The sequence below is a fragment of the Onychostruthus taczanowskii genome, unplaced genomic scaffold, assembly GCF_017590055.1.
Source record: "Onychostruthus taczanowskii isolate IOZ18803 unplaced genomic scaffold, ASM1759005v1 scaffold26, whole genome shotgun sequence".
NCBI lineage: Eukaryota > Metazoa > Chordata > Aves > Passeriformes > Passeridae > Onychostruthus > Onychostruthus taczanowskii.
This window is the reverse complement of record NW_024499906.1, coordinates 6,306,949-6,331,858: the sequence shown is the minus strand read 5'-3', so window position 1 is coordinate 6,331,858 and position 24,910 is coordinate 6,306,949. Positions and strand designations below refer to the sequence as shown.

General features: G+C 34.9%; 1 protein-coding gene across 4 annotated transcripts in view; it reads right to left on the bottom strand.

Moving 5' to 3' along the window:
• The window catches only part of LRCH1 (leucine rich repeats and calponin homology domain containing 1), a 116,421-nt gene that overhangs the window by 19,634 nt on the left and 71,877 nt on the right, over positions 1-24,910 (bottom strand). For 3 of the 4 annotated variants that reach the window (XM_041407332.1, XM_041407331.1, XM_041407330.1), the window contains exons 9-17: positions 24,591-24,703; positions 23,024-23,091; positions 21,859-21,945; positions 18,952-18,988; positions 18,120-18,233; positions 16,672-16,719; positions 15,407-15,479; positions 5,033-5,142; positions 1,373-1,510 (exon numbers count right to left, since the gene is read on the bottom strand). In XM_041407332.1, coding sequence (XP_041263266.1) covers positions 1,373-1,510; positions 5,033-5,142; positions 15,407-15,479; positions 16,672-16,719; positions 18,120-18,233; positions 18,952-18,988; positions 21,859-21,945; positions 23,024-23,091; positions 24,591-24,703 — 788 coding nt within the window. The remainder of the gene's footprint in view (positions 1-1,372; positions 1,511-5,032; positions 5,143-15,406; positions 15,480-16,671; positions 16,720-18,119; positions 18,234-18,951; positions 18,989-21,858; positions 21,946-23,023; positions 23,092-24,590; positions 24,704-24,910) is intronic. The other variant, XM_041407333.1, reaches the window with a different exon arrangement.

The following is a 24,910-nucleotide window of genomic DNA, read 5'->3' as shown; positions in this document are numbered from 1 at the left end:
CTGAAGAATCAATGCTGAATAATCAGTTTCCTATTTCTTTAGAATCTCAAACATTTCTACAATTTGTCTCACTAAGGACTATTCACCAAATACTTACAGAAGTATCATGTTACTGAAAATAAAAACCAAAACCTAAACTCCTCACTATTTTAGTTTCTCAATATCAGATGTGAAACAACTGTAATTCCTGAATATTCACTTAAACCAAGAATTCACTGTAGTAGCAACGAATTCAAAGAACTAATTTTCCAGGCTAAACTAATTTGAAGGCTGTTTCAAGGAAGAGAAAAATCAATATAAAGTTGAAACAAAATTTTTAAAAAATTAAAACATGTTCATTTTGTTACAGAAAACACCAGAAGATATTTATTTTAAAAATCAGCATGAGAAATTTCTTTTTCTTGAAATTTGAAGAATTTCAAGTTTGCATATTTTGGCAATATCATATTTTTACCAAAAATAGAAATTATTTTAAGTCAAGGAACAGCAAAAGAAATTCCACTGGAGTATCTGAAAAAATATCTTTTTCTTAAATCTGGCTTCTTGAAAATTCTTACAGATTGCCTCCAAAATTCACCACGGTATTGGCAGAATCAAGTATTAGGGTGTACATGGCAAACTTTTACCAAAATGCACATTAAAAAGAAAAAAGGCAAATAGTCTGAAAACACACAAAACCTCTTGAGAACCAGACTGTTACCAGAAACCTGCAACAATTATCTATTCAAGAAATAAACAGAGAAAACACAATAGTGTTTTCTTAAGTTTTAGTAAGTGCACACAGTTTATGTCCTGTAATCTTCAGGTCCTTAGATTCAGGTAAGCCAGTATTAAATCACGACAGTGCAAGTTTCTGTTCTGTCTGCAAGTAAAAGGAATCACCTCTATATATAACCCAACAGGACAAATATACTAATAACTGTTTTAAGTACTTTAGCAGCATGACATCTGCTAAGCCATATACTGCTGAAGCCAACCTCATTTTTTTTTTTCAATCAACAGAGGACAGGCTAGTTTTCTTTTTTAAGGGTGTACTAGAATGAAAATTTGTAATCAAAGCATTTCATACTGTTCTGAACAGAAATGCCATTATGAAAATACCTGATCTTGTTACTAGATCAGGGACAAGGCAGGATAATTTTGTTCATTTATAAATGTCCTTGTATATATACACACATATATGCAGACAATATATATAAATGTATCATATATAAAAGTTAATGGACATTTGCATTTGCTATTGTATAAATGTTGCCCTGAACAGCAAAGATCTTTCATTGAACAGTAACATGGTTTATGTACCCAAATATCATTTGGGACTGAAACTGTAATCAGTAAAACATTTCAGTGCAGCAAGAAACATGCAACTTACTACTGCTGGTGAGGGTACATGAATGCTCCCGACGGACCGAGGGCGAACGTGATTGACTAAATGGCACAGAACGACACCATCCATCAGAGCCGAGCCCAGGTCTTCGGGCAAACAGATCTTTAGTCTCGTTTCTATGTTCTGCAAAGGAACAATGCAGGAGGCACACTCTGACACAGAAATGCATGAATGGGACAAAAAGGGAATAAATACTCTCATCTCCTATGCTGTAAGCACATAGCCAGGTTTGGAGTTTTTATTATCAAAAAATGACAATTCCTTTATATAACTAATTCTTTAGAAACTAAACCACAACCTCGTTTATGCCAGTCACTCAACTACACAAACTTCCTTAAATGAACTCAACACTGCAATGCTGCTGCCACAATATGCAACTATTTTTATACAGAGAGGTATAAAAACACAACTTCATGCAATTAGTCATGTGACTGAACTGCATGTGACTCCTTCCTTTTACCATTCCCCCAAGTCTTCTACTTATCCATCTTAAATTTTCTTTATCAGCAGAAAATTGAAACAGAACTACATTGTGTTAATGACTGAACAAGCAGAGAACAAAAGACAATCTTTCCCTAGTAGCCCAAAAATCACTCAGGAAGCTTTAGAGTAATCAGAAAAATAGGTAAGAGAAGGCAAAACATTCAGATGTAAAAGAGAAATTCTGGATAGACGTTAAGAAAAACAGAAGTCTCAACAAACAGAATTTGATATTGCAAAATAAAATACTTTTGAAAATACTTAAGTATAAAAAAAAAACCCCAAACCAAATAGATTGTTATATATGATGAGTTTCCTGAACTGTGCACCAATCTTGAAAACATTCCAACTCTACACTTAGAGATAATTACTCCCCAATATCTTCAAACAGATATTTCTTGAACCTCTAAATGTCATTACTCTCTATTAATATCTTACCTCAACCTATATTGGTTGAATATGAAAATCTATGAATAGATAATTCCTTTTAGAATAAAGGAAGTAGGTGGGAAGAGATTTTTTGGAGGTCACAGTCTAACAAATTTGAAGTGATACCAGAGCTCTGGTTAGTTAAGTTTTGGATATCTGCAAGGACAGAGAGCCCTCAAAATCTCCAAGCAACATTATTCAGTGTTTCACTGCCCTTATGGCAAAGAATTTTCTCCTTGTAACTATTTGAAATGTCTTTCTCTGCAATTTATGCCACTATTTTTCATGGGTTCACGGTAAATCTTTGAAAAGCCTGGCTTTACACCTTCTCTTTTACTACCTTTCATGCAGCTGAAGACAGTCACATCATATTCTCAGCACTCTAAAGCAAGAAATCTAATCTAAAGAAATCTAGCTCTTCACTTCTTCCTCATACATCCTTTATTTGGGTGGCCTCACCATAAAATAGCCTCCACTGAAGCACTCTGGAGTTTCATTATATTTCCCCATTTTTTTCTTTTACTAGACACACTACTCAAGTACTTGCATGCAGGCTTCACAACTGCAAACAAGTGAGTGCATCATGGTCACTAATACAATGCTTCATTTTCACCTTAGTTTAATTCACAAATCAGAAAACATTTTTAGTAAATAAGTACATAGAAGAATACACTTTGAGACTGTTTTTCCAAAACCTGTTACAAAACGATTATATAAAGTTAATGGAATAAAAATGGATTTATTAGAACACTAATTTGTCTGCTGGGAGACAGTGTAGACTAGGGTATGCTTTTTATAGGAGCACAGTGCATCTACAATACCAACTCAAGGCCATTTCATGCTGGAGTTCATGGCTCTGTGGAATCTCACTACATGCTAACTTACTATTAAACAGTTCAAAAGCAAAATTTACTAATATATGTATTTATTGAATAAAGTACAAACTTAATGATTTATAAGTTCTGGGCTATTTTCTTGTGCAATACATAATCAAATGCTCTGGTGGAAACTAATGTCACTAAAGGACCCAGTATATCTAAATAAGTTTTATTAATTTGAAAATCTCACTGTGTTTTCAAACATAGTCACTCTTCTAGCTCATTGACTTGTAACCAAACTTCTCACAAGAAACAAAATAATTTGCATTCCAGGACATGATATTTCAGGGTGAGAGCTAAGAAGGATAGTGAGTGGAGCTAAAATGTAACACATTAAAGCAGCACTCCTTGTAATACCTAATACTGTGTAGAGACATCCTTATTACTTCTCCACAATCACGCCTGACACAGTGTTCTGACCTTGTTCTACTCTTCATTGTGAGGATTAATTCAACTAATGCACAAGGCAAGAATCTTGTGGAAATTATCTATGATCATTTTTAGGAATTTGGGGACTTGCTATATACTTGTGGTAACCCTTCTTCTTTAACTCATTCAAAGAAATGTTAAAAAGCTGCATTGATGCTGCTGAACAGACTAGGGTCAGAATAACTACCAGCTACTGCAGTTTATTACTGCTACTTCCCCAGTACTGCATTTTCTTCCCCAATGCCAATATGTCTGTCTCATCTAATTCCTGCATCTTGTCATTTTGGCATCATTCAGGTTTAGAATTGATAATACACTACATTCTATCAACTATGTCAAATCTTTAACAGATCTTAAGACCTGTTCTACTAAAAAAAAAAAAAAAAAGAAAAAGAAAAAAAAAAGGAAAAATCAGAAAATCAGCAGGGCAAAGTTAGGTTATTTCATACTTAGAACAGGTGAGTGCCTGAGGTAAGACGATGCAAATCCAGAAGTCCGCATAGTTCTACATTACAAATCCCACCTTTTAAACACTATTTGGTAAAGAGAAGAACACTGCTGCTTTAAAATTAAATAATAGAAGATATGTTATTTAAAACAAACTGATCATTTTTCAATTAGCCGTTCCATGAAGCTAATGAGGTAAAAACAAATAATCTTGTAATTCAGATGAGAAGTGAAAATCACTTATCACTGTCAAGATTTGCAGTTATGTTAACATCTGTCCTTCTGTCCTGTCAATGGGATGTACCTGGAAACCTTGACAGGTTCAGGCTTGTGACATTCCTCACAGCAAAGGTTGTCATCTCTTTTTTGTCAACACAACCAGGTGTCACACAAACACTGCTACGCAGGTATTAGTTGTGTAACACAAATCCTATGCACCAATTTTTCAATCAGGTTCTAGCTCTTACATTCAAGACAATATATTAGGAAACCACCTTCTGTATTCAGATTTTCCACTGATGAAATACTGATTTAATTTCTAAGAAAGCTGCTTCAAGCATTAGTTATCTACTTTGAGCTTGAACTAATAAATTTCACTGTGCCTTTTACATGCAAAACTGAAGATTTCTCCAGCTGCTTGGAAATAGTTCCTAGACCTCTCTCTCTGTCTCTCAAGTGCTCACTTCATCCTTTCTGATTAAATTAAACAAATAGTTAATTCCAACAGTGCAAGGCATGCTGATTGACTGGATGCCATTCAGGTAACTCCCATTATTATTTCTCATTTTTACAAAGTCTTTCCTGAAATACAGACATCTGATTGTGATAAAGAACTTCAGCAACAGTCTCATCAATGTGATTTGCAGAAGTAATATTGCCTCATTTAACCTTTCTTCTATTTTTCTCCTTAGGCAATTTTCCCAAAGAAAAACTGAAGAAGACATTCCATCAGCATAAATTAATTCTACCAACACTCACATACCTCACGTAGCTGCTCCACAAGCTCTCTCTCTTCTCTCATCTGTTCCATTTTCCTTCGAATTGTGAACTGTGGATCTATTGATTCCAAATTTCTTTGTGGTCTTAAGAACACTGTGATTTTTAAAAAGAGAGATTTTAGTTTAAGAACAAACACTCTGATTTATTTATTTCTAAATTAAGCAAAATCCTTAGGCAGCGCCTCCAGCAAAAACAGTTAGAAAATTTTTTTGTCCTCAGGAAGACAGAAAAATCTAATCTTGGATTACAGTTATGAATGGCTGCTTTTTGGATATTGCTCTGGACAGTGTCCTGAGCAGCAATGGTGCAAATAAATCATCATCCCAATCCTCATCTGAACAGGCAAGTTTTATCAGATGATTAAGCACCAGCAGTGTCCCTTAGAGAGTCTGATCTGTAAAACACTTTGTATTTAACATGGCAGGAAACACCTTTCACTCTTAAGTAGAGCTCTCTCCTAACAAGACGCTGAACTGCGTAAAAAGTCGTGACAAGCCTCCCACACAGAACAAAATGCTTACTAGATAAGGTTATGCTAAAAAAAAACAAAAAACAAAAAAACAAAAAACAAAAAACAAAAAACAAAAAAACAAAAAAACAAAAAAAAAAAAACCCACCAAACAAAGACAAATGTAGGAAGACTCAGCCATTCAGTAAGTGCCTACACTACAAAGTCATATTGCAAACATAGCATAGCACATGCCCTTGGAAGTTCTCCTTCCTACCAGTCCTGTCAACTCTATCACTTTGCCCAAAATACAGTTCCTTGAAATCATTACATGACATTTCTGCAAATATGCACCTCTACCCTTCCATTTGTGTGAGCAGTGACTGCTTTGAATGGGTCGGAAGAACAAGAGGATGTACAGCCAAAATGCAACTGTCCCTGTTTGTGACTCTGTTTGCCACCTCAAGCAATTGTAGTCTTGAGGAATCTCACCCAACTGTTTGCAGGTTCACCTGAATGCAGGTTGTTTAAGTAATGAGATGATTGATCTAAGTTACTTCTCTAGCCAAAGGGACAGACAGACAGCACCCATGGCACTTCAGTCTGAATGCAGGTTGTTTAAGTAATGAGATGATTGATCTAAGTTACCAAAGGGACAGACAGACAGCACCTATGGCACTTCAGCCAAAAGGCAGAGTTCTTTCCCCTAGCTACTATAAACAGCTTAAGGCAACAAATTCCTTGTATATCTTTAGGCTATTCATCTTAGGCATCAAAACAGAATAAACCATGGCCAGTTACCAAACTTGCCTCCTTCCACTACTTGACTCATACAGTCCTGATTTAACTTTTCTCAGTGAACTGAAATTTGTTGCATTGCTGTAATTTCAGTAAAATCAGTAATTTCTAGAATGCCATACTAATGCTATGTGTTAAACAGAACTGCTTTTAAATAGAACAACTAATACTACAGTTCTATATTACCAAACTCTTTTTTTTTGTAATGTCATCAGAGATCCCAGGGATAAAGTGGGAGAGCATCCTGTAGAGAATGTGCAGGATTGAGAACTACAGAGAGTGACTGCAGCTCAAATCCCTTCTCCGGGAGGACAACACATTTTCATCAGTGTCACCATTCAAAAGGCTCTACACAGAGGTGCACACATCATAAATAAAAACATTCCTCATGCTGACCTGCCACAAAATGCATGAGAGGAGCAGAGCCATGCCTTCAAATGCAAAGGGCCTACAGTTTTACTGATATTTAATCTTCTGCTTTGTAGAAGGCAAACTCAACATCTGGAATTGAATTCTAAATGCAAAGCAGGGTGTATGAACAGATCCATACTTCCTAACATTTTGTAGAAAGGTGATATGTGACTATGACTGTTCATGCCCATAAACACAGAGCCTGTTAGAACACTTATATATGGTGAAAAATACGTAAAATGTTATTTAAAAATTATATCGTTTAAGATGGCTACAAAAAAAACCAAAAAAACAAACCTAACCCCAAGCTTTTCAAGAGCAGAAACTCATATCAAGGATTTCTATTAACTCCAGAACTGTACTGTATTAAAATATCTGCATTACCAACTCTGTAATAACTTACTGGAGGCTGTTTCTGAATTTTTAACAGGTGAATTAAAAATCTCCTATGACATTAATTAAAAATAGTAGCTGCAATTACTAAGATTTTCTAGTTCATTGTACAAGTATAATAATTGAGCTTTGTTGCCTCTCACAGATGAAATACCTAGATGAAAAACCTTCTTGAAGAGTACAACGATGGTACCTAAAAGCCACTGTAGTTTTATTAGCAGTAGCAACATTTCAAATAATTATCAATAAAAACTGAATAATGTTCAATTTTCATAGAATTAGAGTACTATTATGGTCTTCATTCAGTTTGGCCACAGCTATCCTTTTTTATGCCTTTGTGAAGTCAAAGTTCCAAGATTTACTTCCTTGCAATTTCAGATTACGGACGAACCTTACTGAAAGGTATCAGCATTTCTTTGTCAATTCCACTACAAGAAAAAGGCAGGCTAATCTTAGGCAGTGTGAATCTACAATTAGAAGCTTTTCAAGAAAATAAGTTAGTTGATTAAAAAACAAAATTAAAAAACCTTCATAGTCTAAAGCATTAACTATAAAAGTTTTAGTTATGTACTGAATTTTTTTAGAAGTGTTCCACTAGAGGAAGTTTCGGCAGTCCTGAGTGTTGCTTGCTTCTCAGCATTACACACAACCTCCAACAAGGGGAGCCCATACCTCACACACACCTGAATGTCTGTTTTTCACTCTTTCAAAGAATTAGTTTCTGCTTTTTGAATCCATGCTCAAGGCAGGTTATTAAGTAGTACTTGTTCAAAAAATTTTTTTAAAAAGGATTCTGCACAAGTGTCAACAAGTTAGATGAGTAATAGTTAATAACATTGTTAATAACCTACTCAACATACCACTGTCAAGGACAAACGGACAAACTTCCTGGCAAAAATTTTCAATTCTGCACTGAATTTAAATGCACTATTAATTGTATATCAATTTCTACACTATTAATTGTACATCAAGGAATTCAGTGTACTGAGTACTTAGTGTGATAATGTCATCCTTCAGGCAAAGCACAAAATTATTTAACCTGACTCTACTTACAACAGACAAAAAGAAGGCTGGACTATGACAGGCAGAGCTGAAGTCAGGCTGAAAGCTCATAGTTACTTTCTCTTTGACTTATTCAGTCTAAATTTAAGTAACAGAAATGTAACAACCCCAATTAAAAAAATATGCAGCTGTAAAAGCAGTTTCTGCTATAGCACTCCAAGAGAAATGCTAACATTTAGAAGATTAAAACAAAAAAATATAGGTAAACACATCAAATTCTGCACTGATAGAAGAAGCACCTCTCAGTTTCTCTGTTGTGCTATTCATCAGTGAAATATTAACTTAGCTTCAGACCATCATGAACTAAATTCAGTTTTTTCAAGTTACCAGTATCAGAATTTTTATATTCCACACTCACTTCCCTTACAGAGCCCATTCCTTACACATGCTATCTTTTATGGTTTTATAATCAAGAACACTGAGGCAAATAGGAAATACTCTCAACTAAAGATCTGAACTAAGAACGAAATGTCCTCTTGTGAAGAGGCTTCAGTCCTGAAGTCTTGGGTGGTACAAGTGTGACTTCCAGAGTGGCACCTCAGTAGTCAGCCAGGAAAGTTTCCTTAACCGTAAGCTAAATGTTTGCATATATCAGTCAATATTTATGGTCTTGGTTTCAATCTGATGCTTTTGACAGTTTCGCAACCTTTTAATATCTAAACACCTTTCTACTTTAGGGCAGCTGGCAAAACATGACCCACTTTGCATCTCAGTGCTGTGCCTCAGTGTATTATGACAAGAAAACCCTGGAGAAAACCAAAACAAAAGCAGCAGTAAAAGTCCACTAATCTACCTGACCTTCACTGTGAACAGGTTACTAACAACAGTTTCTATTGAACAGAAATCACTATTTTTGCTTAGTTGATTGTTTCAGCTTTGTTTCTTTATGGATTCTTCTATTATGGTAGTTACGTACCTGCACCAATAAATGCAGATGGAAGTAGGATATTTTAATAGCTAGTAACTTTCAAAAAATAATAAATAAAAACAGCAGAAGAGAGAGGAGCAAAATTAACTGCTGTTTGAGTACAACTTCTACAACTCATGAAAATAAAGGAAGTAAATAAACTCACACTGAAAACAGTTCTTGGAATCAACATCATGGGAAAAGTTGTTTCATCAGAGTAAAAAAAGAGTAAAACTTCACTCTGACTTTTGACACTACATATTTCACAGTAAATTAAAAGTGCATCTTCTGAGGAATTTAGTCTTATAAACACCCCCTGGAGAGTATTGTCCTTAGCCACGTGGGGCATTCTCCACATACTCATGTTTCTGAAAACACAAAATTAAGTAAATTATATATGGAACACCTACCATTGTCACTGTCTCCTTCAGATGGGATACTGTAGCTAAAGTTGTCCCATGTTTGTGCCTGTGTAAGTGTGTTGAAGGAGATAGGAGGAAAACTGAGGGATGGGTCTGCTGGAGGGGAGTGATAACCAGTCCAACCATGGTGGTAATAAGGACCAGAGTGGGGATAAAAGTGGGCAGCAGCATTTAATATATGGCATTAGGATTGTATGGTAATGGCAAAGATGTAATTCAAAGGTGATTAATACAAAATGCATAAATTTTGAGAAAAGAATGAAAGATGGTGCAGAATAAAAAGAACGAAGAGTTAAATGTTAGTACTTGCAAATCATACATTTTATGTGCAGTTAAGGCTGTCAAGCTTAGCAAGATCACTGTAACCATAGCACTTCGCACAACTTGTTACAACCAAGTTTTAAGAAAAAGTACCCATAGATTTTACATTATAGCCTGATAAAATCCCTGACTCTGAGTCAGAAGGTGAATATACCAGCTGTGGAGTTTCAAGGAGGAAACTTTCACAGAATCAGGATTTTTATATATTTGTGTAACTACATAAAAAGAATACTTCTCACAAAGAAAAATTACACATCCATATGAAAAGATTATTACAATTTCCCAGCTGATTTTGGAAGTAGCAGCTACATTATCACTTGGATTCTCATTTTGTTGAAGGACATTCAGTAAGTACATGTACCACATATGTTTTCCTTTCATTTTAATTCACTTAATAATAAATTAAACAGTACCTTTTTTTGCTAACTTCCCCAGCAACAAATTCAAATCTACAATGGGTCCACCATGCTATGTAAGTATTGGTCCTCCACAACATTTAGAGGCTTCCCAGAGACAAGAATAGGCATAGAATACCCCCAAAGGCTGATCCTGAGTTTGCACAACAAGCTTTGGCAAACTTGTACCATAGACAGTCTTCTAACAAACACAACATCATTAATTATTTGACTGGAGTCCCTGAAGTACACAAAACTGTACATTTCCACAGAAGCTGCAACAGTCTGCAGACTATTCACCAGATGACTGTAAAAGCATGTCGTGCCTACAGCTCATGACCACCCATGACCTCACTATGGAGCTAAATTGGGGCAGCAATACAGCTCCTGCCCTCCCTATCCATTCTGCATTCACTGCTTCAACTAGTCACAACACCACCTCTTACTGATCCTCAGATCCTTCTGCAGAAGGTTTTCTTCCTTCCCCACCACAGCTACTCTGAGCTTCTGTCTCTTGTCTCAGTTGTGGCAAGGATTTCTGCCCAAGCTTTCCTCAAACCTCCATTCTACAGTGTTTCAGAACTGGATACTGACACCCTTAAAATATCTCCTTCCTGTATCTCTTCAGCATATCATCCATCCTTTCAAAGCTTCACACTGGTTTCCTATTTTCTGACAGAGATTTAAATCTCTTTTCTGCCTTTCACAGTGATGTTGCTCCTTAATGAACTCTTTCTGTATTTGATCACAATGTTCCTTATCACCTCCACAAAAAAAAAAAATTAATTCACTCATTTCTTATTTTTCTACATGTATCTTCACATTTATCTACTGAATCCTACACACAAGCGACATTCATGTTCCTCAGACCAAACTAGAGACTATAAACTACCTCTGCTCTAAATGCTAAACCATAAACACAATTCAATTCAAGATTGCTGTGTAGATCTAAAACCAACTAAAACCACTCAAATATTAAAATAAAGTCCAAAGTAAAGTTTCAGTAAGCACAGAAAGTCCCTCTTTTCTAACGTTCCAAACTAATATTCAGAAGGAACTTATTCATGTAGGATTTCTCCTACGCACAATTTTGGCATCTGTATTAACGTGATAGTAATTCAGATTGTGTCACATAAAACTTCACCTTAAACTTCTTTTCAGAGTTTCACAGCTCTCTCTCTTTAGACTTTCCCAAGGCTGGGTCACTGCTTCTGGCTATTGGGACACCAGCTGAACGTCAGAGTCAGCACAGCTTAAACTCTGAGTCAACGCTGAGTAACAGTACACAGATTTATAGCAAAAGGTAAACAGTCTGACTCTGGTAGCAATTGGAACTCTCAACTATTTTCCAAAGTACACAGATAATGCAGTTAGGGAAGAAAACAAATGGAAGGAATAAACATCCAGAGACAGAAAAGACAGTACTGAGCACTCAAATGAGAGAAAAATACTGTCAAGTTCCATTGATCATTATATGTTCCAACTAACTTGAAATACAAGCATGTCTACCATAGATACTAACACTGTGCTTCAAGTTCTCTACAAGTCACCCAAACTGAGGGCACTAGATTCATAAGTAACGTTATGCTGCATAAGATAATGTTATGTTATGAACAGTTGCAAGGGAACAACTTCTCACTTCAGAATACAAAGTGCTTTGTGACTTCAAGTTTTGTCAGTGCTTGCTTCAGCCTCTGACAGTAGAAATTTTTTTTGTCTGTGTTGCTGTCACTTTGCTCAGCAGAAACTAAGAAACACAGTGACCTAGAAATGGCAAAAACACAAAAGGAAAAACAACTCTTGATAGCAAGATGTATTAGAAGCTGTTAAGACTTGAAGGTCTGGCATATTAAAGATAGCACAAGACCTTGGCAACTCTCAATTTCAACAATTAGCACCACTTGGAACATTTTAATCCATTCATGGATGAAGGATGGAAAATTAAAATTTATTTGCTATTTTGCACAATTCCTTTTCAGAGAGCTAACGCACTTCCCAAGTGGAAAAACTACAGCTCTAAGAAAATTGTTTCTGTTCAATGGAATTTTTTTAAGGTTTTCAAAATTAATGTGAATTTGAAAAGTCCACACTCTCTGAAAATATTTAAAATACAGAAGGAAATAATCTGAGAAATTAAAAAATCCTTTTTACATTCTATATAAACTTCTGACCCTTGGAAAAAAAACTTTCAAGAAATGTAAACATATTCATTACCTTTCAAAATATTTTCTTTCGCTACTTAGGGTTCTTTCTGTCAGCCATCAGATATGAATTTCCCCAATGTTTTGCCTACCTTAAAATGAAAGTATAAAAGGACCTTCAGTCCTGAACACATATCAGTATGTACTAACACAGAAGTTTAAGCCATTGTGGTTTATCCTCTGGAAGCACTTATATTTGTGTCTGTACTTCAAAAAACTGGAATCTTTACCACAAGTCTAGAACAGTTTACTTTCACCTTTCCAAGAGACATAAACCGTTATGAAATTATGAGAACAGAAAGTCGAATATAAAGCAACATTCATTTCAAATAGATGAAAATAAATGCTCAACTTTCAGAAAAAAATATGGTTACATATATTTTCATTGAAAATTTGCCACTGTTTTTCCCACAGAGCATGGTGGACACATTTTATTTAGAACACTTCAATGTCCTCTTAATGTTGCACTTGGATTTAAGAGATTTATAGAGCCAATTAATTCAACAGTAAGCTCTAACAAAGTTAAACAGTTAGAAGTCATTAGGACTATTTGACTTCATTTGAGCTTACATTTCCAGTAAGTTTTAACATTTCCCAGAAGGCCATTAAGAACTGAAATGAAAAAACCTATTAAAATACACCACAAACTAAGCTAAAAAACTTTCCTGGGTCACAGAAATGCTGGACCTCTTCACTAGCTCAGGTCTATGATAATAAAGCAGTATTTATCAACAAGTACGAATTCCAACTAGTGACAGAATGGTTCAGATGCACAAAAATTGTACAAAGTTTTAAAGGAAATAAAATGAAGAAACTACAGACCTGCCAAGCAAACCAGCTTGCAAAGGAAAAACATGCAGGCTTCACACACCTGCTAGTATTCTCTGCCATGCACTACTCCTATCTGTAAGTACTTCTTATGTGTTAGCAAAACAGCAGAAGATGAAACAATGTGCAGCTTTACAATGCCTTTGCAAGGTTTCATTTTGCTACATGGTGCTACATAGCTAATACACTGTATTTTTGTCTGAAACTGGACATCAGGTTTTACTATTGCCAAGTTCCTCTATCTTACCACGGTATAAATTTAAGGTAAGATGACTGAAGCTAGACATGACCAGGTGAGAAACTGTACAGTAATGGGTCTATCTTAGTGCCTGTAGTGTCTCATATGGAAAAGAAAATAAATTCACATTATCAGGTTTAACACAATCATAATGTGACCAAAAGACACTCCAGTATTGGCACGCTCAAAGATTTTAGAATACATTAACTTCAATTAGTACAGTGCAGAAAATCAGCATGTTCTAACCAACTTAACTTTGGTATTCAATGAGGCTATACACAGCCACAATATATAAAAAGGGGATAAAGTGTAGGACTCGTGCACATCTGGTCTTCAATCATGTGACTTGGACGTTTTGTTGCAAACATTGCAATCCAGTCTTTCTAGAAATTCTCTCAAAAAAAGAGTCTCTAGGCTATTTCACCTGGACCTATTCTAGTCATTAAGTATAAGAAACTTGGGCACGATATGCCAAGATTCAAAAGTGCTTGTTAAACTAACACTTGAACAAGAACCCACAGTCTTGCATATTCTTGCACAAAGCAACTTCCAACCCCCAGCAGCAGATTTCACTGTGGGCTCAGAACACAGCCCATATCCTGTGAAAGCAGCAGCATGGCCTGGGCTCCTTCACTTTTTTCTCCTAACAGTGATATTGCAATATCACCATTGGACTATGCAATATTACTCAATGTTCAATTTTCAACAGATCCTGAAAGGACCCATTGGCTCATCATTTAACCTATATTTTAAATTTATGTAGAAATAGCAACATTTCTAAATCATCAGGAACAAGACAGACTGAGTTTATATTCCAACAACCAAAGAAATGCAGTTGAACAGATCTAACTATATATCACAACTACTTGAGAAACTTCAAGTATATTCCTTCATAAAAATAGCTAATACTTTAAAAAACAAACAAACAAACAAAAACCAACTAAATCTATGGGTACAATTTCATAAACATTTTCACAATGTTTCACCAGCAGTTTCACAAACTGCTGCCATTATTACTAAGTATTTTGTTATGGAAACTACAAGTTTGTAGGCGTTTACCATCACTTTAAAAGCATTTGTGGTGAATGAGAGAAAACACAACTATGGTCTTAGTATGCTGAAACATACTGAAAAACTACAGCCACTCATTAGAGGTGATACGGCATGACTTAATATTGCTACCTCCGCAGCGAGAAGACAAAAACTGAATTAAATTGTGTAGCTAATCCAGCTTTTAAAGGAAGCTGTTAACCAAGCCCTCAAATACATCTCTGTGTTTGGGAGGTTTCTTGTTGATACTTATTTTGAGGTTTAGTTTGTTTCTTTGTTTTCAAATAAACTGCTGCTTGTTAAAAGACTGGTGGTTACATAAATACAGTGCATTGCAAATTGGCTGAACTCAGTTGCTGGCTGAAGTAAAGATGTAACCTTTCCATAATGCTTGATCTTTACTCAAGCCTAACTACTGGCAGACTCAATGAAGTGAACAATTTTCAGAGCAACAAGTGTTTTCAAAATAGCCTAATTATTCACATATATTTTTGAACAAAATCTAAACTGTATCACCACATACTAATCAAGCAAAGTATCTTACTTCAATTAGTATGTCAGCACAGATGATAAATATGTATACGCATATAAAATGTGTAGTTATATCCAAACACATTTTTAATATACATATAATTTTATAAAACACTGAATTTACTAGTAATGGATGAAAATTGATCCATATATAACGTGCCAAATAAATACTTCTTAAAAATTCAATCTTGATTCAAAACTAGAGAACCTTTAAATGTTCCAAGCTTCTTCTAACCGTTGTACAGAAAATGTTACATTGCTTACTTCTTCATGGGGAAAAATAGAGATATCTAAACATAACAGAGATGCAAAAACCCCACACCAGTACACACAAACTGTTTTCTCACATTACCTGATCGTGGCTTCAGGCCAAAAGGAATTGTGGTGTTTGTAGTAGGAGACATTGCTGGACTTTTATCCTTATCCTGTGTAATTCAAGAACATACATCAAAGTTAGAATAACACCCAGAATGTATCTCAGCATATATGATCATGCAAAATGCAAAAGTTAACACTACTGCATGCTATAACAATTCCCATAATCTGATCACAATATAGTCCCAAACCTATGAAATCTTCCTTTTTTACTGCACCCCATTTCTCTGTTAGAAAATATGAGTTTCTGACAAAAGACAGCAAGATATTTCCGCTAGTTATAAATAAGCTCAATTATTTATCAGTTTTCTCCCATGTCATCATTTGGTTCCACCAAACATACATTTTGTGGCAGAGTACATTTAAAAAACCAAAGCAAAGGCATGTCTTTTCCTTAGACACATTTGTTTCTTTCACAGAATTAATTACTATTCTGCATGGTATTTTCCATTCAACACCATATTTCTGCATTAAAAAACAGTAAAGAGGAAATTAAGCTTATGCCTCAGAGCAGGATCTCCCCTGACCCTGAACTAGGCTAAGAGTTGTAGCAGGAAGAAGGGAGCAGCATCATACCACCAATGGCAACACAGAAAGAGTCCTATGACCAAACCCCATAATGGGAATCCCACTTACAAAGTGATTCCACTGGGATCTGGGAACTACAGAATTCCCATCACCAAGTCTGGTGGATGGTGGCTGTGTGCTCACAAATTTGCAATATGCTTATGCCCAATGCAGTATAGAGAGAGAAGCCCTACTTCTGAAAAAAAAAAAAAAAAAGTCAATAATCTCTATAAGGAGCTCCATACGGTTTTTGCTTTTTTGATCTTCCAATGAGATTTACAAGAGAAAGCTACAGTATCAATAAAATTAGATTCCTCTCTGAAAACTAATCAAGGACATGACACAAATGTGCAAAAAGAAATTGCACTGAAATCAATAGAAAATCTTGTTGAATGAGGAAGAATTAAAAAAAGAAAAATTAAAAAAATGTGTCTGAATGGAGAAAATGTAAAAAAATTAAATGTTTTATACTAAACTGCATAACTCTGAAACAAATTGATCTGAAAGCATATTTTTATACCCTAGTAAATCTCTGAGATGACAAGATTAAACCAACGCCAAGCAAACCATATATTCATTTCTGATGCAAATCTCAGTTCTGTGGAATTCAGTTATGTTTCATTTAATCTATGAAACATTCATATAAAACAAAGGGACAAACAAATGACATCTAACCTCATTGTGAGAGGTCTGTCCGCTTGTGTTCCAAACAAATAGATCATTCTGCACGAAAGTAAAAAAAAAAAAAAAGAAAAAAAAAAAAAAGACAAGACAACAAACATAATTTCAGATACACTGCAATGGGAAATTTTACTAATTATAGTCAGACACACATTAATTTTTTTTTCCACTGAAATGAATAATTTGCATTAATCATATATACTTCTATTGCTAGCTGAATAATTTTTTTAAATGCATGTGGAAACAATTCACACAGATTTGTCATTAACTTTTTTGCTTCAATACTAAGGGATTATAAGTGTATTTATAAGGTTTTAACGTTTGTTGCTTAAAATGCAGCATATTTCTTTTAATTAAACTATCACGAAGATTTCATTTTCAAATATAGATTTTCAATACAGATTTGAAAAGAAAAGTATTCTGTAAACAATTGCATTTATAATTGCAATATAACATATCTTTTGTTACCATTTCTATTATGGTTACATTGGAAACATGTACACCACACTGATAAACATGAAACAAAATCATTAATTCAGCAGCAATCATAACTCAGCAGAAAGACAACTGGCATAAGTAAAAGTAAATTATAATTCAACAATTTCCCTAGGGTCAATTTTTTTTTAAATTGACAAAAAATGGAAACAAAAGAGAGCACTTGGAACCCTTAGGTCCCAACAGCCACAGAGCTTTATCACAGTAGTATTTGATATTATAATGATTATATACATGAACATGTGAAAAACATCAAGATAAACAAAAAAACCCTCCTACTTCTGGATAGAACAGACAATATTAAGGTACTGCCAATATAGACAGCATCTTCTGTAATTTTGTTCTCACAATCTCCTTGCCAAGTGCAGCCACAAAATCCCTACATAGCAAGTTCTGAAGCAATAACATACACCCCAAATATTTATGGTTTTTTTGCAGCTCTACATTTCTGGATCATTAAAATGTACAAATTTTAAAATATTTTTGAAACTTTAAAAACTATAATCTCAACCTATATACAGTCTGCTTGCAATATTAAACAGAATACAAAAACTGCTGTTAACATAAACTTAGAAACTTGTACAACTACAAAAGAATATTTGGGGTAAGGGGAGAAAAGGAGATAGGTGCTTAATTTTCTTGAAGATCTAACACTGAGACAACATTTTTTTTCCAGGGGAATGCAACCCCTGCAACTACTATGCTTTTATTGGATATAAATATTATTTATTTTATATTAAATATATATTTATTATATTGGATTTTTCTAAAGGGATAGGTCTTAATCAACTTCCCATTTGCAGTCAAATCTTGAGATTCATGCTAAGGCAAAAAATAGCCCAATCCCCACACTGGTCCTAAACCCATCATCTCTGCACACAAATTGACAGAATGCAATGATCCATTCCAAATGTTTCCACATTTATTGCATCTGGACACTTCCATACCTGGCTCAATGACCATTTTTCACCCTGTTCACAAGTCCTTGCTTCAGGCTTTGCTTTCTCCATAATCAACTCCCTCCTCCTCTGGAATTCCAGTTCCTCTTCAGGATTTTCTCTCTGTAAGATAAAGAACTCTTCCGTCTGTACTACTGGAAATAGAATTTTTTTTTTTCTTTTTGCATAGCATTACATTGAAGTATTTCTTACAAATATTGTGATATAAAGCAGACAGAGAAACAAGTAGATACTATGTAAGTGCAGATCCAACACTAACAGGTGGATAATACAAATGTAAACCAACTACTTCATTTAAAAAATTATTTCACCAGACAGGACACAGAACAAATAATCAGCAACATATATCACACTGTAAAACTCAAACCCCATACTTTAACTACACTCTCTGTAACTGTAGACAGTACTCTGGAAAAACACTGATTTTTATTTTGCAAATTATTTTGGGCTTATCCTTAATGAAAATACTGTTTTCCTACACCAAAAGGTGGAGATGGGGGAGGGGGGGCACAGGGCAGGTGGGTCAAATGGTAGATGATGAAGCATAGCTGAACTGACATATGGAGATACAGGGTGGGGAAACTAAAATGAAAAAGTAATAGATAAACACCAAAAAATTTTACATCTACAGACACATACAGAGACAAAAACAAACAAGCAAGCCCCACAATTCCATAAATATGTTAAAGAATTATTTTTGCCCTTCAGCCTACTTACTTCTTACCTCCCCTACTTGGCAAATTACTAATTGATGAAAATGTGGGCTCATTTTCTGTCTTTCCCCCCAGAACATTTTGTAATTATACACTCATTAACATACCTGACCAAGAGAAGACATGTCCATCTGTATTTGACCACTATGTATAAAGACAAAGGCAAATATGTAATTCATTGTGTAGCAACTTGAACATGGTGCATCTAACAATTTTTTTTTTCTAAAGAAGGTATATAAACACACTTTACTGTAGAGTCTTGAAATTATAAAACTGTTCTGTGGGATACAGATTCACAGCACTGCTCTCTGAAATATCCATGCTTAATCTGCAAGGTTTGAAATAAAAACATTGTACTGGGATATAACTTTGGTAACAATTCTGTTCAATATTTAATTTCAAACAAATACATACATGAACTATTTTTATAGTTATCATTTTAACCTGTTCAGCGTCATCTCTTAAGAGCTTTTGGAAATGCCTCCTGATGCTTCAGTTCAGTCTAAAGCATCATTCATGGTTTCATTTGCAAAGTACCCCCCTGAGCAATGGCTTGTATCAACACAAAAGGACCTGTTTACTACCAACAACCGTGTTGTTATCTAGAAACCTGCAGATTTCTGTACCTAACCTCTACAACCCAGTGTTCAAATGGAAGCCACAGCTCTGCCTAGATATTTCCACTTAATTCACAGTGGCTGAAAATAAAGCAGTAAAATAGAAAATGAAAGAAAATAGGAAATACAGGAAAGCAAATATAGAAATACAATGCAAGCATTGAAAATACTGAAAAAGGTTGAATCTGAAATCTCTTCCCAGAAACAAAATGCTGCCTGTGTGTAACAGGGTATGCAGATTTTAAACTTTGCAGAACACTAAACCAACAGTAACTGGACAAACATTTTATAAGTTTAATAATCACACCCACTAGCAAAAACAGCTTGAAAGAATTCCAGTCAGTGCACATTAAGTGCACCAGCATCACCAACTGCTCCAGTCGCTACAGTGTTTTCTCCTAAAGGGCCTTCAGTGTGAGATAAGGATGGTCCTGGATTGAGTTAGTTATTTCAACCAGGTTACCTTGACTAGGTCACCAGAGTTACATGGATGCACAAAGGAAACTGGAAAAAGTCACAATGGTTGACATGCTCTAGGTTTAAGTTAAAAGCAAATGCCAGTTTTGTGCATCTTAAAGTAAGGAGCAACAAAAGCATTTACACTCCTTTCTGGATCTGGATACACACAAAAACTCTTGAGTATGAAACCAAAAAATTTCTCACACTGCTTTACATAAAGCAAGTATATAACAAAATGCCATAAAATCCAGTAATTATTGAAAAAAAAATAAAAGAGAAGAGGAGCCCATGGCCCAGAGGACTGAAAGCATCATTTGACAAGTACTAGGTACTCAAATGTATCTTGCTGCTTAGATCTGGATGCTAACATACAGGAGGTGTATATTGAAAAGCCTATATGGTGCTCAGAATATTAAATATAAATGCTCATATTTTAAGGTGAGAAAAAGAAAGTGCAGCCACAAACCCCCCAACATGCTGTAAAAACAACAGTAGAGAAATACAGACATACATGACATGATTAGCCACTTTAAAAGTAATTTTTGAAATTTGCTAAAAGTATCTGTGTGTAAACAAAAGCCAGATTTCCTGTATTTTATTGACCTTCTCAATTTAATAGAAGTATCTAAATATGTAGGAAATATTAGGACAATGTTGGGAAACAAAAAAGCAAAATGACAAAATTTATCAGGCTAACAACTGAAATATTTTGCTGGTGTTTTTTCCAAAACAAACACTTTCCTTTTTTAACTACTACACTCTTCCGACAAACTAATAAGCCTCATATGAGATGCAGAAACAATGGTATTAGGAAGCTAAAGGAACTAAAGAGATTTCCTAATTATCTATTTCCTAATTTTACAACATTTTGTTAAGAAAAAATATTTTTTATTCAAGTATTTAGTGTATGATTCAAAAATTCAAGTATTCTTTACACAATGCAAAATAAAACCAGCTGTCTCTCTATAAATACTAGCAGGAATAAATTTCTGTCCTAAAAGTACAAAAGTCTGCTAGGTAAAAAAGCAGTTCAAAATAGGCATTTAAAGTAAAGAACAGTGTAGTCACAAAAGCAAGTAGCTATCAAGGGAGGAAAGAGAACCAAGCATACTTAAGGCTGAAGTGACAAGGAGGTTTCTAGTCTTCAGAGAAATGAAGCTGCAAATCAGCTACTTCATAGAAGTAAGAAATAAAATGAGTTTTGAAATGAACTCAATTTCTGAAGGTGATTACACTAAGAAAAGCAGGAGCAAGCATACAGACAGACAGAACTACAGGCACCACCACTGTCATACCTTTCCAGTAGGGCAATCACTTCCTTTCTTTTAAATACTTATTTTGTTTAGCTGCAGTTCCAGAGCCATTCTATGAGACTTTGGCCACTTAAAATGGGCATCTAAATCATAAAAGCTTGTCTTCTGCAGTCAGGGGAAATCTAAGTAACTTTCTTTTCCTCTTCCTCCTTTGGATTTCAGAAAACTAAAGAAACTCCCCCACTAATTCAGGCACCTCCTTAATGTGCTTCACTGAATTGGTATGAAGATGAGCCAGAAGCCCTTCTCATTCCAACGACATATACCAAGCATGAGTAAGACGAAAATTTATAGTCCCTAAAAGAAATGTGACAATCCTGGACAAAACTGCAGATAAGCACAGTAGTGCACATGAGATGAGTGGTTAAGGGGTGTCCTCACCTCTGGTTTTAGGTTTCTTTTATGCCTTCTTATTTTACTGGGAATCTTGTCTAGACACTCGAGAGAGAATTTGAGTTTCCTTCTCAACTACCTTGTACACACTGGTATGCTAACAAAGCACTTGGTAACTCCAGAGAGCTTTCAGTTGTCACTTAAAAGAGAACTCTAACGTAATTCACAAAAAAATTTAAAATATAATACATTATATTATTATACTATTATATATATGCTACTGTAAGCATACCTGTTGGAATCTTGTAATAAATCTACAGCTTCTCTTAGTTGTTCTATCATTGCTATATCAATAGTTTGTTCTTCTGATAAATTTAGTCTATAACAAAAAACAAAAACATTCAAAAAAAAAGTACAACAGCAATTATCAAGGGTAGTGTGAACTTCAGTGTGAGAGGTCTACCTTCCAACTGGCATGCAAACACTGTAGGGGGAAAAATAGCCTCTCTGCACACTGGGATGTGCTGAATTTAAGGAAAAAGCTTCTTCTGAAGAAACTCTCCAACACTTTGTCCTTAACAAAGATCCCCAGCGTAAAACATACAGAAATTAATGTGATGAAGTAAAACTTTAAGTATTCAACTGAACAGAATGACTTCTAAAACTTTATTCACCAGTATCTGACTTCTAAAACTTTATTCACCAGTATCTGACTCTTAAAGGCACTCATCCCATGTACTGTTTCAGCACAAATAGTAAATTCAATGAGATTTTATAAAGGTCAGCTTGCTTTCTTTTGCTTTTCAACATTTATAGCTCTTTTTGGGGATTAGAAATAAACCTCCCGTTAGTTCTGCGAATAAGGCTCTTTCAGAAAGTATTTATTCTTTCCTTCCTTCAGGTTTGGGTCTTTTTTTAATACCATATAGGACTACACTGTTCTGATGAGTGACAACTTCACAGTACAGTCATGCTGAATTTCCTTTCCTTATGCACTTAGCAACTGATGTTCACTTGTTCTACTCTGGAAGTAATATATATAAAAAATAATGATTGCTTCAAGGTTAAAATTATGACAAGTAAGAAAAAGAATACGATATGTTTTCTAACTAAATTGATTTTTAAAATGTACATTAAATTTAGATCTTACAAGTTTGAATGATCCCTTTTCAGCAATGCCTTTAATAAACAAAATATCAAAGTACCTAATTAAAAAAGATTGCAATCTACTCAGATAAAAAGTTATTGGGGCATACAAACTAATTAGTAATTATTAATATAACATTCACTCTCTTCAGCAATAAAATGTAAAACACTGAGCACACACAAAGTGCAAGGTTATGCTATTGTCATGCCTCCAAATCTTCAAAATTATTAAACAGCAAAGTCACACCAGTCCTGGTCAAACTAATTAAATGACATAGCTAATTATTAATAGACACATAAAAAATACTCACATTTCGTCTGCTTGCCATTGTGTGTCCTCTTCTATTCTCAATAATTCATCACACTCTGCTGCTCTGCTCTGTAAGCAGACAAAAGTGATAATGAGAACTGAACTTTGCAATTAAGTAGGCAGATAAATTCTGCTTTCCAACTCAGTACTGACCTAATTTATGTAACATCTTAGGTTGGCTGGTTGAAACAATCTAACACTTCTGCTCCATTCCTCACTCCTAAGATACTGATTACAAGATCTTCTATTCAGAAGATTTTATTGAGGTCAACAGCCCTTACCCTCCCTTTACTGTGACAAGAAAGTCAAGCGGCATAAGAAGTCTTTGTTCTACGTCCCAGATTGCACTTGTGACTTTCTGGCATATAGAAACAATGCTTCAATTAAGCACGATCCCAACTCTCCTTCTCCTTGCTCTCCTACTGCAGCCAGATTTGTTTACAAAGCAAGGAACTTCCAAACATGCAAACAGTGGCAATTACATATTTCATGCATAATTATTAACAGGATTCCTATTTGACAATTTTGACAGCCATGAATCATTTCTTTTTTAAAAGGAACAAATTGGAACAAAAGTTGCATCCAGGAATTCACATCAGTCAGTCAGTTAGTTTGGGTTCAATGTAGTCAAATTAGATCCCCCCACACCTATAAACACGAAGCGCTACTTATTTGAAAACCTGAATCTCTTTAATGCTTCCACTTGGTGTTTTGCAACTCTTTCATCTCAGACAGGCAGGAACACTGAAGTAGTTCAGCTGCCAGTAAAGACAGAAGCTCTCTGAATGAATATATATTTGTACTTCTAGAGAAGAAACAGCAGAAAACAGAGGCTTATCCTCTTTTGTGTCATGTGTTTGGCACATCAGTTGCATTATCCTGTACCAACAAATTCTACCCAATTCTGATGTATGGGACACTGAAGAGTGTACCAGCTTCTCTAACACTCTCCAATGATGGCTCATTTCCCAGTGACAATCCCTAGAAGAATGAATAAAGCCATTCTTTTTCATGTTTCTTCACCTTACAGGAATAAAGACCATGATGTTTTCCTGTAACAAGGGTACATACCATAAGACAACAAAAATGCAGCACTTATTCTAGAAGGTAATTTAAATTGTCTTTAAGGATCTCTCAACTGCTACTATAATGTTTAAAAAATTGAGAAAATGTATTTCAGTACCATAGCATTACTTCAAAACTTTAGCCACCACAGCTAGCACAAAGACATCTTGCATTTTAGCAATGTAACAAACAAAATAAATCACTCTACTCAAAATATAAAGCAAATAGCACAGAAAAAACCTGCCATTTTTCTTAAAGCCTTAAACATAGTTAAAGGATAACTCTCACATATCCTAAATAGAGTTCCGGGTAAATTGTCCTACATCAGTTGTAATAATTTCAAACCTACCTGCTTATTTTTGCTTTCTGCATATTTTTAAAACAATTCATATCAGCTGCAGTCTCTTATTCATTAAAATATCTGCTATTTATCATTCCTGTTTACTCTGCACTTACAAAAATAGCAGAAATAGTTTTCCTACTTAACATTGTCACAAACTTGCCTTAATGTAGCTCATAAATTCAGTAGTAAGAGTATCCTGTTCATCAAACTGGTTTCCTGTTTCTCGTGACTTATCATTGACAAACGTGTGAGAAGATCCTTGATGGAATTCCACTAGGAACAGCAATGAAAAAAAAAAAAAAAGACAGAAGAATGACCTCAAAAATGAAGTTTAAATTCACATTAAAAATTTTAAACAGGTTAAGATCCTGTCTTTGCAAACAGTGATGCCAATCCATTTTCTGGGTATATAGTGGTATATCAGAAGCATTACAGCAAGCACTGAAGGAGCCAGTTTTGAACTACATCAAGTCTGCCTTG